Source organism: Botrytis byssoidea, assembly GCF_014898295.1.
Source record: "Botrytis byssoidea strain MUCL 94 chromosome Unknown BBYS_028, whole genome shotgun sequence".
Lineage (NCBI taxonomy): Eukaryota > Fungi > Ascomycota > Leotiomycetes > Helotiales > Sclerotiniaceae > Botrytis > Botrytis byssoidea.
In genome coordinates this window covers 12,924-33,308 of record NW_024065869.1, presented here as the reverse complement: position 1 = coordinate 33,308, position 20,385 = coordinate 12,924, and the positions used below count along the sequence as shown (strand labels likewise).

Sequence of the window (20,385 nt, the reverse complement as noted above, 5' to 3'; positions counted from 1 at the left end):
CCCGACCTTCTTCATTTTAACTTTTGGGCTTGATCCATTTATATTTCCCTTTTTCCTTTTTCTCTTTCCCTCATCCCGATACATTCATTCATTCATGCATTTTACTCGATTTGGTCAAAAGTGTAATGTAAAGTGTAATGAAATTCGCATGTATTGGAAAAGAAAAGGCAAAAAGCTAATACGTAGGTAGATACAGACAGGTACCTAGTAGACACTGGGTATCTAGCGCTTGTAACCCCTCCAACATCTTCCTCCCTAGTATCTATCTACATGTATCGCTTTTTCCAATTTCCAAGGTTTCTTTCTCTCTGCAATTCTCTCTGCAACCAACCATTCATCAATCACCTCAATCACCTCAATCACCTCAATCAATCACCCCCCATCTCTCCCAATACTTCTATTCTGCTTTCACACAATATCCAGCCACCACCATACGTATAGAATTATTTTTCTCCCACTGGTGGCCACCGACCGAATCTCGACTCTTCCTGACTCTCCCATTTGCTTCTCTTTCTCTTCTCACAATCGTAACAACAATAATAAACTTGACTCAATTGGAACATCCGATACGACAGACACGGGGAATCTTGAAGCTTGCATATGCATTCATCAGAAGCGCCTCCGTACAACTAACTACCTACCCAGCCCAGCCCAGCTCAGCTACCTAATAAACTGACTGACGACTGACTGATTGACCGATTGACTGATTGACTGACTGCTACCCAACCTTAAACCTTGAAATCTTATTATTATTATTATTATTATTATTATTATTATCACCGTTAGTTAACGGTATTCATTATTTATTATTGTTGTTGTTATTATTATTATTATTGTTGTCCCTCTTCCATTCATCACTGCCACTCACATCTTGTCATAACAATACAATCAATACAACTCAACTCAACCCAAACCCAACCTCGATATTGCTTTTGTCCACTACTCTACCACCACCATCACCACCACAATATCTGGATTACTAGGTATTTTTCAATAACGGAATAAAATCAACCTCAACCAGTCTATTAATCAGAAAGAATTCAGAACGATCAATTCCATTCTCCTTTTTTTTATTTACATTCATCATCTAATTCCAGGTGACGTTGCCCACATAGTAGTAAGTAATATTTACTAGGGTCCCGCGTTGGTCTCTGCAGCTGGCTGGCTCCCTGTTCTTTCGGTTGCTTAATTCCTCCATGGCGACAACAACTTCCGTCTCGCCCGCTACGCTGGAGCGAAATAACTCACGACGAGGGTATAACAATTCAATTCCCCACCGTTCCCAATCGACAAGAGTGAAAAGTACTACCACCGATTCACCACAACGATCACATTCACATTCACATTCACATCACCATCGACCGTCATCATCACGACATGCGGCTGTAGAAGAATCAATCCCCCAGGCGAATTATGAGACTGCAAACGTCGCGCAACAATCAAGAAAAACATCAAGCAGAGACGGTTCAGCTCCTTCGAGACACGAATCTACGAGAAGCGCAACCAGTAATCATCGGTCAACTCATCACAGTCGACATTCAAACGAGATGGCCACGGCTGCAGCAAACGGCGGAGGCCCAGCCCCCGTGGTGACACCGCAAGAATCCAGACATGCGGCACACAAGGGAAAATCGAGAACTACGATACCAGCACAGTCCGGAAATTGGATTTTGGGCAAGACGATTGGTCAGGGTAGTATGGGTAAAGTGAAGCTGGCACGGAGGGCGGAAGGAGGTGAGCAGGTAATTATCCTTCATTCCGCGGTACAGATTTCAGTCATGTCTAACAAGTGTCGATAGGTTGCCGTCAAAATTGTTCCACGAGGATCCACAGATGAGAATCACAACCAAAGTCGAGCTGATAGAGAAAGAGCCGATCATTCGAAAGAAGTTCGCACCGCCCGTGAAGCGGCTATCGTGACACTCCTGGATCACCCATATATCTGCGGCATGAGGGATGTTGTGCGTACGACTTATCATTGGTATATGCTATTTGAATACGTGAATGGGGGACAGATGCTTGACTACATCATCTCTCATGGAAGATTAAAGGAAAAGCAAGCTAGGAAATTCAGCAGACAAATCGCCAGCGCCTTGGACTATTGTCATCGAAATAGCATTGTTCACAGAGACCTGAAGATTGAGAACATCCTCATTAGCAAGACGGGCGATATCAAGATTATTGATTTTGGCTTGAGTAATTTGTTCGCACCACGAAATCATCTCAAGACTTTCTGCGGCAGTCTCTATTTCGCGGCCCCGGAGTTATTGCAGGCAAAGGCATATACCGGACCCGAGGTGGATGTTTGGAGTTTTGGTATCGTGCTTTACGTTCTGGTCTGCGGCAAGGTTCCTTTTGACGACCAAAGTATGCCGGCATTACATGCAAAGATCAAGAGAGGCATTGTAGATTATCCCAATTGGCTGACTCCTGGTAAGTTCTATGCATCTTCCAAATCGATATGGTACTGATGAGAGGCAGAATGCAAACATCTTATATCAAGGATGCTGGTCACTGATCCAAAGCAACGTGCAACACTACAGGAAATCATGAGCCATCAGTGGATGATAAAGCAATACGGTGGTCCACCTGAAAACTACCTGCCAGTTCGAGATCCCTTAACACTTCCTCTGGATGACGATATCATCAACAGTATGACCGGCTTTGACTTTGGCTCACCGGAACTCATTAAACAACAATTGACTGATGTCATCAAGTCTTCCGAATATGGTCATGCCGTGCGTCTGGCAATGCAGGAACGAGAGAATTCTGGTCCTCCTCGCGACTCGGAGAGGAAGAGAGGTGTATTCGATTTTTACAAAAGAAGAAATTCTACCACGAGCCGAGACACCTTGACTGCACCGAGTTCAGAACTCCTCCAACTCGGCAACGACCCTGTGAACGCCTATCACCCTCTCATTTCTGTGTATTACCTTGTTAAGGAGAAGCGCGAGCGTGATGCACTTGAATCTAGCCCAGGCGCAACTTCAATGCCACGGATGCCAGGCGAAGCTCCACTACAAATGGCAGAAATCTCGGCTCCCAAGCCAGCTTATACAAATGCAACGGCCTATGAGATGCCTGGTGAGAAAGCTACCGGAGGTCGATCACGCCCGCGTGCCCGCACTCACGGCGAGGATGAAGTGACGGAAGGGATGAAGAATGTCAAACTTGGTGGCTCTACTGCCCCTCCATCACCTGCAATAGTGGAACCTGTAGAACAATCGGCTAGGAAAGAAAGCACTGCTGCCGGTATTCTGAGAAGGTTCAGTACACGACGACGCAAGGAGCCTCCACAATCTGAAAAAGCCGGCAATCATCTCACTGTCGGTTCTTCAAATGAGCCATCAACACTTAGAAAGAGTTTCAGTGTGCGCCGGCATCGAGATCGGGATGGAGATGGACATCTCCGCCCAAGTGGAAGTGAGCGCCAACATAGTGATCTTCTCACTCCACCATCTGCCGAAAATTCTGGAAGTTCTAAATTAGGTCGGTCGACGAGCGTTAATTCCGCAGAATATAGACGACGAGAAAATCGACGAGGAGCCGGATCAGGAGCAGGAGTTGCTGCTTCGGAAGCAATGCCACCACGGGTTACTTACAAAGACCCACCTCCAACTAGTGGTTCCGATCATTCAACGACGAACGAGAAACCTCCCCGCGAGAGCGAAAGAGCTGGTCTGAATCCTAGAGCCGCCACTATGAGAGCCAAATCATTGGGCCATGCAAGAAGAGAAAGCATACAAGCTCGACGAGCTCGAAGGGAGGAAGCTAGAGAAGCAAATGTACCCGAGGAGACGGATGTTGAAATGGGCGACAATAGTGGTCTATCAACCGAACGAGTTGACAATGCAGAGAATGTCAAACCCGTATTTCTCAAAGGGTTGTTCAGCGTATCGACCACATCAACCAAACCGGTTCAGGCCATTCGCATGGATATTATCAGAGTATTGAGGCTCCTCGGGGTGGAATATACAGAAATACGAGGCGGTTTCAGTTGTCGGCACATTCCTAGTATTGATTTAAAGAAGGTTGTCGATGTACCTCCTAGCAGCCACGGCAATCACACTCCTGGACATAGAAGAAAGATTAGTTTCGGAGGCTTCATGGGAGGTGGTAATAGTGCAGAGAGAGATCGCGAGGATTTCCGAGAAGCAGAAAGATCACCACCAAACTCCAGAACTCCACGTCGAACTCGTGGTCCCGAGAATAGCTACTCAAATTCGGATGCTTCTGATGAGAGTGTTACTAGACACGGTGATTCGTCAGCTAGGGCTGTAGGCGAAACTAGCACACATGTACAGAGTGACCTTGGCGGTAGTATGATTCTCGAATTCGAGATCTTCATCGTCAAAGTTCCTCTCCTCTCCTTACACGGCATTCAATTCAAAAAGCTTCGTTCCGGGGGAACTTGGCAATTTAAGAATATGGCAGATCAAATTCTTCGCGAGCTCCGACTATGATAGTTCTCACGGCAGCTTTAAACACGAATACGCTAGTCTTATGAACACTACTATTTGAGTTGCAATACAGAACTTCCAGTTAGCTATTCTTTTGTTATCTTACTCGAACAAGGAATGAGGGCGAATGAGCGATTGGAGGAAAGACATACACGCATTATTCTTGAAACGAATTCCTTTTGTTAGCGAAAATTGATGAGAAGATGGCATGCATCGTCACACATTTTGGGGCCATTTTGTCTTTTTAATGCGCCCACAATTTTCATTTGTTTGTTCCAATGCCCGACAAATGTTCGTGTCGATTTTCCTTGCAGAACCAATTTTTGGTTCATATATGTAGTAATTATGGGATAAGAGTTCCTTTTTCCAGGGGGGAATAAGGGACGACATTTGAAATTTGGCATTTCCTTAATATTGTGGGGAAGGAATCTTGGTTTGGGACATTTTTATTGTGGAGGAAGGAGATGGGAAGGGGACAAAAACAGTTGGTTGGCTAGGAGTGATGTGTATTTGGGGGTTGTGCAAGCCGTTAGTTGATTGTGGAAAGGAACGAGGGAAAGAGTGAAAATGAGGATGGAGCTATGGGTAGGTAGGGCAAGAACAAGGATAGATAATTCCGATACTGTACTTCTCAATTTGATTAACTCATAGCAGACTCACTGACTTTGTTGTCCATGGTTGAAGTTTCCTTTTTTTGGTTTTGATTCTTTGCGTCTTTGGCCTTTCCTTTCCCGCGTCGCTTTCCCTTCATCTTTCTTGCCTGTTGTATGTAGTATGTAGATTTAAACGTCCGACGATCCCTCTACCTCTATCGCCCTCAATTATTATCCGCATGTCAACCCACATTTAACGTATCGCAAAGAAGACCATGGATACACCTCGTTTTAAATCAGGTACAGGGATAAGATCGCCAATGCCGCGAACCCCGAAACGCTCGGAGTCGTCTGAAAGTACTTGGTCTTTTGATGAGATCTCTAGTGAGGAGAGTGATTCAACTGGGGAGACGGCTTTTTGGAGAACTCCGAGGGAAAGATTGAAAGGAAATGGAGGGAGATTGGATAGGTGGAAGGCGAAGGTGAGTATTAATATTGGTACGGGGCTGAGGATGATTGAGAGATGGAGTAGATTGAAACGCTGGGTCGATTGGAACAGTGCAAACAGATGGATGGTAAGGGTGAAATTGAAGTTGAAAAAGAGAGAGAGGAATTTTAGGTACACTATGCGAGCTTCCCCCTTCCCACTCCTCCGCTTCTAGATACGATATAAGTATCTGGCCCATATGCTCACTACTAATTAAAGTACAAGTACCCGTCGCTTTTATCGTCTCTCTGTATTTATGATGGGCTTCTACTTCATATCAACACTCTTCTTCTACTCCTTTCCTTCGGCTACCTATACTTCCTCGTCGTTACCCAACGTCCACACATTAGGTTCATACATTCCCGTCCAACCCTTTCTTCCCTCCTCTCCAACCGCTAAATCAAAAGTACGAGAAAACAAATCCGATCCTATCAAATGGCTCAAAGAAAACTCTGACAACCGCTATGCTCTCACCGATCCTTCAAAACCATGGGTCTCCCGGATATCAGAATGGCGATCTCCCCGACCCAAAGCCGCGCTTATTTCTCTCGTGCGCAATTCTGAACTCGAAGGTATGTTGCAATCGATGAGACAGCTCGAAGCGAGATGGAATCATAAATACATGTATCCGTGGGTATTTTTTAATGATGAACCTTTTTCGCGGGAATTTATACAGAGCACGGGGAATGCAACGAAAGCTGAATGCCGGTATGAGGTTGTGCCAGAGGAGTATTGGACTATGCCGGAGTGGGTGGATGAGGGGAGATTTATGAATAGTTTGGACTACTTGGGGACGATTGGAGTGGGAAAGGGTTGGATGGTTAGCTATCATCATATGTGTAGATGGAATAGTGGGTTCTTTTTTCGAATGAAGGTTTTGGAGGGGGTGGAGTGGTATTGGAGGGTTGAACCTGATGTGAGTTTTTGTTTTTTTGCGGATATATCACGATTTTTGTATTTATTTTGGAACATTCGAAGGGAGAAAAGGAGATTGGACCTCTTAGAAAACGAAACTTTGAGGAAAAGAAACAAAATTAACGAGATTAAAAGGTCCATTTCTTCTGCAACATCAACTATGACATCTTCCGCTTCATGCGCGATAACAAGCTCAAATACGGATTCAACATGAACATCCTCGATGACGCCCGCTCATTCCCATCTCTCTGGTCCAAAACCCGTGCCTTCGCAACCGCAAATCCGCATCTTCTTCATCCGGACGCGGATCTAGATTGGTTATTAGATAAAGGCGAATACAATAATTGTCAATTTTTCTCTAATTTCGAGATCGGTTCGCTAGATTTCTGGCGCGGAGAGCATCATAAAAAGTATTTTGAATACTTGGATAGGTCGGGGGGGTTCTATTACGAGAGGTGGGGTGATGCGCCGGTGCATACGCTTAGTGTGGGAATGTTTTTGGGGAAGGGGGAGAGTTGGTGGTTTGGGGATGTGGGATATCAGCACGGGATTAATAGGGTGTGTCCTGGGGGGAGGGAGGGAGATTGTGCTTGCGAGGAAACGGGGGTGGATGAGGGGTTTTATAAGTTGGTACCATTGGAGAGTCCGCAGAGAAAACCAAGGGATACATGTATTAGGGGATGGCTTGGGGGGGAGTGGGTGAGGAAAAGGGAGGGGTGGGAGAGGGAATTGGAGGTGGCGCTAGGGGGTGATGGATTTGGGGGGTATGTTTTGGGGGGAAAGGGTGGGAGATGAGGTGAGGGGGAGGGGGTAAATCGTGAAGTGCGGGGGGGGGAGCATGTTTTGGGAATGATAGTATAGGTGAGAAAATAATGAGGAGAATGTAATGGTCACTTCCATTTGCTTTTATACGTTTCTGTAGTATGGGAATGACTAAAATTTTGATCATCTGAATCACAATCCAAGTTTCTATATGTGTTCTTCTAAGGTAAAATGAATCAAACCTTTCGAAGTCTTGATTATTCTTCAAATTCGAATAATTTTGATCACAGGAAATGCTTTCAATTTTGAGCATTATAAGATAGTATATGTTGGGTTCACTTAGGGGGGGGGGGGGAGGTCGATTCCGAATCACCGTATACAGCACTATAAAAAGCCTATATAAAATGAATAATATGAATTGAGATGATTTAGAATCAGATATGATTCTTCTCACTATATATATAGTAGGAATAATCATGTGATTCGCTTAAGCACGTGATCGTACGTTCCGACATAAATATTGAATAGTATATTTTAATTTTTTTAAATCTTTAATATTTATAATAGTATTTATTATTTAAATTTTTATAAAAATGAGTTTAATAATATTATGTAATAATTTCTAATTAAATTAACGTGGTTTATCAATGAGCGGGTTATATTAGTGAATGAGTCACTTCGAAAACCATTTAAATCAAGCTTTTTAAAATATCAATATTTTAACAATCAATTATTATTTTCTTGAATAAAAGATTTTAAAAAATAATTAAAATATAGATTTTCTATTAATCTAATTTTTATAAAATAATTTAATTATTTTCTAAAAAAGAAAGGAAATTGTTACGATTTTCGTTACAAAAAAACTATTTTTATAATAATAATTTTATAAATTCGAATTTCTTAAAATTAATTAGATTTTTAAAATTCTTTTATATTCAAATATTTTATATCAAATTTTCAGAAAATTATATTTATTGTGAGCGGAACCTTGTGCTGGTCATATGATCTATTCCTATAGCTAGTATTTATAATTCTTTTTTCTATAGTTTATAAATGATAGTCAATTTCTATTCAATTTCTAGTATATTTTGTAAAGTGTTATATAAAGTCTCCCTTTCCTTTTCTTTATCTGAGGTACTATGTTATAGTAACTTTTCTGTGGTATATGCGAAGGACTACTCTACGACCTTACTATCTTCTACTCGTTTACATTATAAATAAAAAAAGTATATGATTATATACAAACGAATTTTGTATATAAAATAAGTAATCTATTTACTGATATAATCTGCTCACTAATAAACCATGTTATATAATAATAAAAACCCTATTTTTTAAATATACTATTCAGTAGTAATATATTAAAAATGATTTTCTAATTAAAAAATACTTAATTAATATAAAAGAGTTTTATAATATCAGAATCCATTTGCTTTATTATTTATTTTTATATAAAATTTATTAAGAATATTAATTTATTATTAAATTATTTTTGTTGGAATAAAAAAAGAATATTGTTACTAGTATACTGCTTAATATTATATATATATAATTTCCAATACGCTTGCTTAAGTAATATACCCTATAGCTTTATAAAAATAGCTTTAATATATCTTCTATACAAAGCTTATTAATATCAATTTTGATTATATATAGTTATATAGATTATTTCATTTTTTTTATTTAATTATAAGTTATAAGGTATGAGTTTTTGTATTTTATAATTTCAAATCATATATTTTACTATCATACCACTTGGGCTTATAATCTATTGGAATAGAAAAAGAATATTATTATTAGTATACTGCTTAGTATTATATATATATATGATTCCCAACAATCTTATAGTTAAAGAGTTTATTAAAATATAATTAATAGATTTCGTATATTATTATCACGATACAAGAGATAGGTGCTAGATAAGATATATAATTGGAGGTTTACCTCCTTAATATTCTTACTGCTTATAAGAATCGAAGTGTATATTATATTATAGATATACCAAAAAAAAACTTTTACTTAATGAGATTCGATTTAAACAATCTAATTGATTTAACTTTCTTAATATTATAATTCATGTTACGATGCGAGTATCTTCGTAACACTCTATTACGTGATTGGAATCAATAGAAGTTATAAGCTTTACCACTATACTATGTACGCAATCTATTCAAAAGGTATAGTATCAGAGATTGGTTTTTGATAGCTTATTATTATATATATATATATTTATAACAAAACCCTCCCTTTTAATCTTTTTAGAACAAAAAGATTAATTAAGAAATTATTAATAATAACATAATTAACTATATGATTTATAATAATAGAAAGCATATCTATTATTAATATAATTTAGAATATTCAATCATTAAACAAATACATCCTTACCTCTAATTAATCTACTTTTCTCATTAGTTATTAACTCAATTCTAATCAAAATAGATTCAATTAAAGATTCCAGAATAATATCTATAAGATAAGATTCCTAATACTCTATTATATAATTGGAATTAATAAAAATTATAAGCTTGATTATTATACTATGTATATAATCTATTCAAAGGGCATAGTATTGGGGATTGGTTTCTGATAGCTTACTACTATATCTATACCTGTAACATCCTCGGTCATATATGTTAACGTTTAAGTGTATTTCTAATCTTCATCATTTTTGAGGTGTAGTTGCTTGGATTAGAAAGATTGTAGATATTTGTTAATTTAAAATTGATGGATGGAGTGGTGGTAATTGTCTAGTGCAGAAGTGGACTCTGATAGTTGTATTTTTTTTACATGTGTGATTGATTCGTCCATAAGATCTCGAGAGTAATACTCGTATTAAGTACCTAGGTCTTTAATGGTGATATGAAGTGATTAGAAATGGTTGTGAAAGAGATGCTGTTGAAGAATGACGTTTCATGTTTCACGCTTCATGTTCTACTGCATTGATAATTGTTCCACTGCGTCAACGCTACCAAATTGTCCGGGACTCTGAGAAGTAGGGAAGTATCTGCAGATGATTTTGACGAGGAGAATTCTATAGAGCTTAGATTCTAGGAAATTCCTAAGATTCTTTTCTAAAGTTGAACTTTGAAATTCTCAAACAAGACGCAGTTGAAGAATTATGGGCATGGTGGTTCTCTGTCGGCGCAAATGAAGCTGACCTACGGCACAGTATGGTTTCTGACATCTCCTCATACTTCGTATGTTTTGAACTTATCTTGGTCACATATTTATTTTTTCTATCAGACTTTATTGTTATCACTGGTCAGTGGTTACGGCTGTCATTTTTAGTTGTATGTTTCCTTGTCAATTAAAGGTTAAGGGTCGATATATGATCTATCAAAATAGATCAACGAGATCAACGGTTTACTTAGTTATTTATGCTTTAGGATGATTTGTGTGAAATAAACGATACAGGAACTGTACTGAAGAGTTTCGGCAGCTTAGCACAAGAATTCCCCGAATCCTCAGATGCAAAATCTTCTAATAATCCTTTTGATTTTCAATTGATTTAGACATTCTAGCATAGAATCAAAGGTAAAGGCTTAAAACATGATATTTGGTAGATTAATATGACTGAAAATAATAGAATTTTATAGTAAACACTTGTAACAGCACTTTTTTGTGTTGTATGAGCTAAACTTCTTTGTGATGGTGTAGTTGGTGTCAGAGTGGCTCGGATCTTTCGGGTCACATGACTCTCCTTAGCTAGCTCTACGTAAGCGAAAAAACAGGCGCACCAGGGGGTGCACAGACTCACGGGACAACGTGACAGGAAAGCACAATTTCACACTCAAATTTATCAATTTCAAAACTCAATCAAAATTCCAAATTCCATTTAATATCATTCAAATCAAGATATATAATTTATAAACATAAAATTCATATAAAATATAAATATTAAATCTTAAAAATAAATATTAAATTTAAAAATCAAATAATATGTTTTCCTATCAAATTTTTTGGTGGGATATTATATAATCGATTATATAAACTTGAGTTTTGTTTTTTTTTGAAATAAAACTTTCATTATATAAAATTGTTATATTTGAAAATAATAATTCTTAATTTCAAAGTCAAATATCAATTTTTTGAATTTTAATTGAATTATCAAAACAGCTCTTTTTGGTGTGAAATTGTGCTTTTCCTCTTAAGTGTCCCGTGAGTCTGTGCACCCACTGGTGGCGGAAATTGAGTAACTTTTCAAAGGACTTCTTTAATAGATTATAAATCTATTCCAAATGAAATATTGAAATTCGAAAAAAGAAAACGAAATTTCGAGTCTGCTCTATATTAATGTCAAGTGTTTTTATTATTTAATATTATATCAAAATAGGACTCTAATTGTTAAAGTTCTTTTCAATAATAGTCAATTTCCGTTAGTTTTTTTGCTTACGTAGAGGCTAGCTACTCAAAGAAGAAGAAGAAGAAGAAGCATTCGATAACGTAGTTTAACACCGAATAATCTATATCATCGAATGGCTCATTTCAAAATACATATAAAGTTTGTCTATATGTAATCATACACTTTCTTCATTTATTAATAGAATTTTTTAAAAATTGAAATTAGAATATTTAATTAACGTGGTTTATTAGTGAGTAGATCATATCAGTAAACAGATCATTTCGAAAATCACCTAAATCAAACTTTTTAAAATATTAATATTTTAATAATTAATTATTATTTTCTTAAATAAAAGATTCTAAAAAATAATTAAAATCTAGGTTTTTTATTAATCTAATTTTTATAAAATAATTTTATTATATTTTAAAAAGAAAAGGAAATTGTTCTGATTTTTGTTATAAAAAATCTATTTTTATAATAATAGTTTTATAAATTCAAACTTCTTAAAACTAATAAGATTTTTAATATTTTTATATATTGAAATATTTTATATCAAATTTTCAGAAAATTATATCTATAAATAAAGAAAGTATATAATTATACACAAACGAATTTTGTATATAAAATAAGTAACCCATTCACTAATATAACCCACTCACTAATAAACCACGTTATATAAATATTATAAAAATCTAATTTTTTTTTGAAAAATCCAAATTGATATATAAGTTATTATTAAAATAACATTTTTGTAACGAGAATTATAACAATATTGATTTTTTTTAAAAATATAATGAAAATATTTATATAAAAATTAGATTTTTAAAAAACTAATCTTTTATCATTATTTAATATCTTTTTCATTTACAAAAATAATATTTGATTATTAAAATATAAATATTAGAGAAAGCTTAATATTAATATATTTTGAAGTGGGTCACTCGATGATATAAGCCACTCGGTGTTAAACTATATTACTTCTTCTTCTTCTTCATACTTATATTAATTAGAGCTTTACCCTGGTTTATTATATACTCTTATATCTAGTTGTAAAAACGTATCCTTGATTTATGGAATTATATTAGGATTAAACCTCTTTCTTGTTTTCTTTAGATCGAGTTGATAAATTTACAAAATTTATTAATGATAGATTCATTTATTTATGGTGGCGGTTGAATTGCCAAGTTAGCGTCGGCTAAATCGCAGGGTTTCAATCTAGTTGCGGAACCGGTTGTATGTTTATATGTGCATCAAGTCTCCAAGTTATAGGAAATAAGACCTACTGTTACTATACATCGGCACTCACTAAACAATTAATCAACAGTTTATGTCCCCTCTCCACTCGCTCCCCTCGGCTACTTGGAGACGCTATACAGCCAGACGGAGAGCGCGGCGCCGGCTCCTCCAAGAAGGTAAGGCAGTATGTTGCGCCCGACCTGGAACACAATCCTCCCGAACTCACTCATCTTTCGGCGCTGCATCTCGCCACTGTCATTGACACGGGGGAATGGCGCATTTGGGATGGGCTTGTCGAGGAAGCGGCACAGTGGCTCCCAGCCCTGGCTTAAACTATACTCGAGCCTCCGCTCCGCGGGCACCATCTGGCGGATGCGGCTGTAGTATGCGTCGTAGAAGGCTCTCGCCTTCTCAGTGGTGATGTCGCGGTACGACTGCGTGCCAAAGGCGCCGTTGACCATCTTTGAGACGGCGTCGAACACGCGCGTCCCGGCTGCCCGATAGAGGGCGTGGACCAACGCCAAGGCGAGTGGGTTGCCCGGGATGTCCTTTGATAGGACGGCGCTCGCGAAGCTGGTCCACCAGGCGTCAAAATCCCGCTGCACTACCACCACCTTGGCCTCGGGATACGCGCGGATCATCTCCTCGGCGAAGAGCGAGGCCAGGTCGGTGACGACGTCATAGTTGGGGAACAGCCGGTCCCAGTCGGCGCTGGTGAAGGGTGGGGGCACGGGCTTCCGCGCGCCGGGCACGCTCGGCCACGTGGCCTCGGCCGCGAGCTCTAGCCCCGCATAGTCATCCCACGAGTCCATCTCGAAGCCGTGATGCGCGCGCAGGCCGAGCATCTCGTAGGCGCGCTTCATTGACAGTGTACCGGTGCGCATGAGGCCCGCATGGATCACAGACAGCGGCCCATGTCGCTGTTCGGCCATTTTGCGCTTTTATGCTTTGTGTCTTGTAGTATGCTGGAACTAGTAGAATTTCTACTCTCGGCGGACGGTGCTTAGGTAGGGCGGCAGTATTCGGCAACATGAAGAGAAAGTTCTTATACTTATATTAGCAATCTTCCTGGCATACTGCTGATTATATTATTTAGACCAGGTAGGCACCTATACGGGTGGAGGGTAGGAAGCATGTCAGCTGGTAATCTACTAAATACGGAATATTCCCCGGGTGGATATCGCTTTTAGCTAATTAAATGCCTTATTCTTATAACTTGCCCCATAGTAAGCAGCATAACAGTGGGTACCTGCTTAGCTACAATCCTCCAGGACCCCATTATAGCCCCTGTATGGGCCTATGCACAGCCGTAACACTCAGCTTTAGTCAGCCTTCTTTGCTTGGCATAGAAGATCCCTAGGTTATTGAATGTAGAGAGCGTCGACATATGCTCCGGACCCGAGGCCTTCTCTTTACTTTGCAGCGGTGCCAAAAAGCTACCATGGCAGTGGCGGTACCGTACAGATTATAATACTGGGCCGGAGTTTGTACCATTATCGGTATGATACCATTGTCAATACAGTACCGTGAAAATTCAGGCACACGGAGATCTACGGCCGTGCATCGGCCGTAAATCTCCGACTCGGGGGTAGTCACTGGACCTAGCGCTAGTAATTACGGGGGCGCTAGCACCCCCACCGGATATATAAGGAATCCTTCGGATCTTACTCTTTCATCAAATTAACCAATACAATGCTATCTTCCTATACTACTGCAATTTACAGGCTTTCGGGGTTGCTAACCAGAAGCTGCAAAACATGTCAATTTGGCCTCTGTTTTGATTTAACTTCCATTTGAATAAGTACAATCTTAATCTGGCTTCTTCTTACTTTGACTTCCTCAATTTGACTTCTCTTGATTTGGCTCGAAGACGCCTCTCCAAAAGGACGTGCTGAGCCAGTGACCCCCTGGCTGGTCGCGCATATTTCATATGCGGCTTCTCAGGAGGTCTTACCTGTCTGGCCCTGGTGGCTCACTGTGAATTTACAACCCCGGCCCATATGAGAATTCAATGTCAGCCAGAACTTCCGCCTTCCTGTGTCCCCCCTCCCTTCTGCCATCTACCCAGAAAAGTGAAATCGCCCTCAGCTGCCACTGCGATACTTATTCGACTCTGTCGTACCGCCATTTTAAGTCTGCACTTATCCACCGGTTTTCATCTGACTCCAATTGACACGAACCGTACTTGAATCTGAATCGTTTGTACTACAAATTACTGAGTGGGCGGAGGTAGCGATTCGGCCAGCGAAGGTCAATCTGGCGGACCTCTCGGGTTGACCGTGCTCTGCCTGCAACCTCACATACCATGGCAACGCTTGCAAAGGAGGGCGACCAGAGCGACGGCAGCCACGGAAACAAGCCTATCAACAAGACGAAACGGTCAAGATGGGCAACGCGCAAGCTGACGGTCAAGAGCAGCCAGGCCAAGCGGCTGTCGCTCCTGAGCCGCACGAACAACAAAAGACACTCTAACGAGAACAAGAAGGCGTCCGGAGGCTCCGAGTTACTACAACAACCAAATCAAGACGATGGCGGCCCAGAAGAAGAAGATACCGAAAATTCCGGGCCCGGTCCCAGGACTCTATATTTCAACCTGCCGCTCCCTGACGACTTGAAGGACGGGGATGGTGAACCGGCGCAAAGATACGCGCGAAACAAGATACGCACAGCGAAATATACACCGCTGTCCTTTATACCCAAGAACCTGTACTTCCAATTCCACAACATAGCCAATATCTTCTTCTTGTTCATCACTGTACTTGCTGTAAGTTCGTTCTGACGTGAATGGGCCTACCCATAAACAACCAGAAGCTGACAGCCTTGGATTAGTTCTTCTCTATATTTGGCGTTAACAATCCCGGCCTCAACTCTGCTCCTTTGATATTCATCATTGCAATCACAGCAGTCAGAGATGCTATTGAGGATCGGCGGCGGACCATCTCGGACAAACAGCTCAACAACTCCCCAGTATATCGGCTGTGCGGCTGGGATAATGTCAATGTGAAGGAAGACAACGTATCGAGTTGGAGAAAGACGAAGAAAGCTACCTCAAGATTTCTAGACATCATTTGGCATTCCATCGAGAGCTTATGGAAGAGAAAAAACCAGGCGATGAGGGCTAGCGGCATCGGGCATGATGGTCACCGCGCGTCAATCGAGACGACAAGGACCCGTCCGGAATCTATCATATCCCCCTACACGGAGAGACCTTCGTTTGTTTCAACCCGTGAAGATATCCAGATGACGCCAGTTCCGTCTCCAGAAGCTCGGCCGGACCCGCTTCAGCCGCAGCCTCAGTTCCAGGAACCCCGGGAGCAGCCAACCTCGGCCTTGTCCTTCCAGCCCAGCGAGGTCAACATACGAACAGCCAAGAAAGACTTGATCAACTATGACATTCAAGCCTCAGGCAAAGCACGCTTCCATCGGAGTACGTGGAAAGAACTGCAAGTCGGTGACTTTGTGCGAATACATAATAATGACGAGTTCCCCGCCGATGTCATCATCCTGGCGAGCTCGGATCCTGAAGGCGTCTGCTACGTCGAGACCAAAAACCTGGATGGGGAGACCAACCTGAAGTACCGGCAGGCTCTTCGCTGCGGGCGATCTCTCAAGCATGCGAAGGATTGTGAAAAAGCACAGTTCCGGATCGAAAGTGAAGCCCCACAACCCAACCTCTACAAGTATAATGCCGCCATCAAGTGGATTCAGAAGATTGCAGGTCAATCGCATGAGATGTCAGAACCTGTCACGATCGATAACGTCCTCTTACGAGGCTGCAATCTGAGAAATACGGAATGGACCCTCGGCATCGTCATATTCACTGGTCACGACACGAAGACCATGATGAACGCAGGGGTAACCCCTAGTAAGCGGGCTCGCATCTCCAGGGAGCTAAACTTCAACATCATCTGTAACTTTGGCGTCTTGTTCATCATGTGCCTTATTGCCGGCATCGCTAACGGCGTCGCCTGGGGACAGAATGATGCATCACAGCATTATTTTGACTTCGGGTCTATTGGAGGATCACCAGGCATGAGTGGGTTTACCACGTTCTGGGCGTCCATTATCCTCTTCCAGAACTTGGTTCCATTATCGCTCTATATTTCTGTCGAGATCGTGCGAACTCTTCAGGCCGTTTTCATCTACAGCGATAGAGAGATGTGGTATGATCCGATCGAGCAGCCGTGCATACCGAAGTCATGGAATTTATCCGACGACTTGGGTCAAATCGAGTACATCTTTTCCGATAAGACAGGGACTCTGACCCAGAATGTCATGGAGTTCAAGAAAGCAACTATAAACGGGCGGCCCTATGGCGAGGCGTACACCGAGGCCCAGGCTGGAATGCAGAAGCGACTTGGAATCGACATGGAAAAGGAAGGTGAATTGGCAAGAGCTGAGATCGCCGAGGCTAAAGTAAAGGTGCTCAAGGATCTTCGGGAGCTTTACGCCAACCCTTATTTACATGATGAAGACCTAACCTTTATTGCCCCGGACTTCGTGGAGGACCTCTCTGGAAAGTACGGGCCTGAACAGCAGCATGCTACCGAACGATTCATGCTGGCACTTGCGCTCTGCCACACAGTCATCGCTGAGGAGGTTCCAGGAGACGTGATGACGTTCAAGGCACAGTCACCGGACGAGGCGGCACTCGTCGCAACAGCTCGTGACATGGGCTTTACGGTTCTCGGAAACACCAGTGAGGGCATAAATCTGAACGTCATGGGCGAAGAGAAGCACTACCCCATCTTGAACGTAGTCGAGTTCAATTCGTCCCGTAAGCGTATGAGTGCTATTGTCAGGATGCCAGACGGTAAGATTGTAATCTTCTGCAAGGGCGCAGACAGCGTCATCTACTCACGGCTGAGGCGGGGAGAGCAAGCAGAGCTGCGTAAGAGAACTGCTGAGCATCTCGAAATGTTTGCTAGAGAAGGTCTCCGGACGCTCTGTATTGCAGAGCGGGTATTGGACGAAGAAGAGTACCACGGCTGGCGTAAGATACACGATGCTGCCGCCACAGCACTTGAAGAGCGCGAGGAGAAAATGGAGCAGGCAGCCGACTTGATAGAACAAGAAATGACACTATTGGGTGGAACAGCCATTGAAGACCGACTACAAGACGGAGTTCCGGATACCATCGCACTATTAGGTGACGCAGGCATCAAACTTTGGGTGTTGACCGGCGACAAAGTGGAGACGGCAATCAACATTGGATTTTCGTGTAACCTCCTGAACAACGACATGGAGCTTATTCGTCTTCGTGTCGAAGAGGATGAAAACGGTAACACTCCGGACGAAGAATTCATTGGCCTGATACGGGCTGAGCTTGACAAGCATCTAGCGGTGTTCAACCTCACAGGGAGTGACCAAGACCTAGCGGAAGCCCGACATAATCATGAGCCACCAGGTCCAACGCATGGCTTGGTAATCGACGGTTTCACCCTTAGGTGGGCACTTCGTGACGAGCTGAAGCAGAAATTTCTCCTCCTCTGCAAGCAGTGCAAGTCGGTTCTGTGCTGCCGCGTCAGTCCGGCCCAGAAAGCCGCTGTTTGCGCCATGGTGAAGACAGGTTTTGACGTCATGACTCTATCGGTGGGAGATGGTGCAAACGACGTTGCAATGATTCAGGAGGCAGATGTGGGTGTCGGTATCGCGGGAGTTGAGGGTCGCCAGGCCGTCATGTCGTCCGACTACGCTATTGGCCAGTTCCGATTCCTCCAGAGGCTGATACTGGTTCACGGTAGATGGTCTTATCGAAGACTGGCCGAAGCTATCAGTAATTTCTTTTATAAAAATATTATTTGGGTGTTTACACTCTTTTGGTTTCAGGTCTACTGTAACTTTGACATCACTTATGTTTTCGACTACAGCTATATTATTCTCATTAATCTGCTCTTCACCTCAGTCCCGGTCGTCCTTATGGGCGTTTTTGATCAGGACGTGTCGGACATTGTGTCGCTAGCCGTGCCTCAGCTATATCGTCGCGGCATCGAGAGGCTGGAGTGGACTCAAAGAAAATTCTGGTAAGCACCAACCCCGTGACTATTTGGTATATTTTAGTGCACTAATAATGGTGACAGGCTCTACATGGTTGACGGCTTCTACCAATCCATCATGTGCTTCTTTATTCCGTACCTTACCATTACTAATGGCCCGTTTGCTTCCCTCAACGGTCTGGATGTGTCAGAGCGAACACGCCTTGGCTGTTATATTGCGCACCCGACCGTGTTTACCATCAACCTGTACATACTCATCAACTTGTACCGGTGGGACTGGCTGATGCTTCTGGTCATCGCCGTCAGTGATCTGTTCATCTTCTTCTGGACGGCCGTCTACGGATCCAGCATATCTGCGGCAGCCTTTTATCAGGCGGCGCCACAAGTATACGGGCAGCTATCGTTCTGGGCAGTCATGCTCGTTACGCCAGTCGTATGTATACTCCCTCGATATGCGATTAAGGCGCTGCAGAAGGTGTATTGGCCGTACGATGTCGACATCATCAGGGAGCAGGTACAGCAAGGAAAATTCGATCATCTCCAACCGACCAAAGAAGCGGAGGAGAAGGGACCAAAGAATACAGCCTCGATGTCATTGGATTCGTCCAATAAGGGCAAGCACGTGCAATATCCCAGCGTGGACGAAGACAGGCGACCGATTTATCCGCCGTCAGTTACGACGCATAATACGCGGACACAGAATGGCAGCGACGGAACCAACTCCACGGATCACAATACACCGTCGGTGGAGATGCCGGTTCGAACGTCGATAGACAGAGCCAGACCTTCGTATGATAGAATTAGGGCCTCGATGGATCAAGTGAGGGCGAGCTACGAAGCTAGCCACGACTTTACCACAGTGGCAGGACTCACCAGAATCGAGTCGTCGCACTCTGTGAATAACTCGCGCAACCTTGTGGCGGCCAAGAGCAGTCGAGGTTCCATGCTGGGGCAGCGTTGAGACCTCTCCATTATATTCAACAAGAGCAGACACTGATGGATCGCGGCTACTACGAACACCATTCACAACTGCGCAGTTTCCTTAAACACTCCGTCACTGTAACACAGAATATCCCCTATCTTGTGTCTTTCATTGTTGTCGTTATGTTGATATCCACGATCATTTATGCATCCGATGATCTTTATGAGCGATCTAAGAACCTGAGAAGGCGAAAAGCGGCTATCATAGGCCTGTGTCCTCTGTCTCATCACGTTATCGATTTTTTTCTCTTTTGGGCGTCCTAGGCCTATTGGATAGTTCGTTTCACATCAGCCGGCGTTTTGGAATAGGAAATTTACAGGATTTTATGGAATTTGTTTCCCCCTTTCTTGTTAGAAGCTATTTGCGTCCAGCCAGCCGACTTAGAAGGGTGAGAGGAGGAAGGGGAAGAGAGGTTGGGAAATCATAAAGTAGTATTTAACGAGACTAGGTAGTCTTAGTGTAACCTATACTATACAATTTTCATCAAAACAACTATAAATACTTAAATACCTAGAATAGCACCTTTTTATATCTCAATACATCAAATAGCAACTACGCTAATCAAAATGTTAAAGTGCTAATTACATCCTTATTTTTTCTTAATCAAAA

General features: G+C 42.0%; 4 protein-coding genes across 4 annotated transcripts; 3 read left to right on the top strand and 1 right to left on the bottom strand.

Annotated features, from left to right (window-relative positions):
* Positions 1-1,196: 1,196 nt before the first annotated feature.
* Positions 1,197-4,463, top strand: EAE97_010445 (uncharacterized protein; the record flags this gene model as incomplete). The annotated part of the gene is made up of 3 exons (XM_038880960.1): positions 1,197-1,742; positions 1,800-2,433; positions 2,482-4,463. The coding sequence occupies 3 exons, from the start codon at positions 1,197-1,199 to the stop codon at positions 4,461-4,463; spliced, it is 3,162 nt and encodes a 1,053-aa protein (XP_038728078.1).
* Positions 4,464-5,328: 865 nt separating this feature from the next.
* On the top strand, positions 5,329-7,250 carry EAE97_010444 (uncharacterized protein; the record flags this gene model as incomplete). The annotated part of the gene is made up of 3 exons (XM_038880959.1): positions 5,329-5,672; positions 5,760-6,456; positions 6,591-7,250. 3 exons carry the CDS (start codon positions 5,329-5,331, stop codon positions 7,248-7,250), a joined length of 1,701 nt encoding a protein of 566 aa, XP_038728077.1.
* Positions 7,251-12,917: 5,667 nt separating this feature from the next.
* EAE97_010443 (uncharacterized protein) lies at positions 12,918-13,730 on the bottom strand (the record flags this gene model as incomplete). Its single annotated transcript, XM_038880958.1, has 1 exon — positions 12,918-13,730. The coding sequence occupies one exon, from the start codon at positions 13,728-13,730 to the stop codon at positions 12,918-12,920; it is 813 nt and encodes a 270-aa protein (XP_038728076.1).
* Positions 13,731-15,103: 1,373 nt separating this feature from the next.
* On the top strand, positions 15,104-19,755 carry EAE97_010442 (uncharacterized protein; the record flags this gene model as incomplete). The annotated part of the gene is made up of 3 exons (XM_038880957.1): positions 15,104-15,562; positions 15,628-18,821; positions 18,879-19,755. The coding sequence occupies 3 exons, from the start codon at positions 15,104-15,106 to the stop codon at positions 19,753-19,755; spliced, it is 4,530 nt and encodes a 1,509-aa protein (XP_038728075.1).
* Positions 19,756-20,385: the final 630 nt, after the last annotated feature.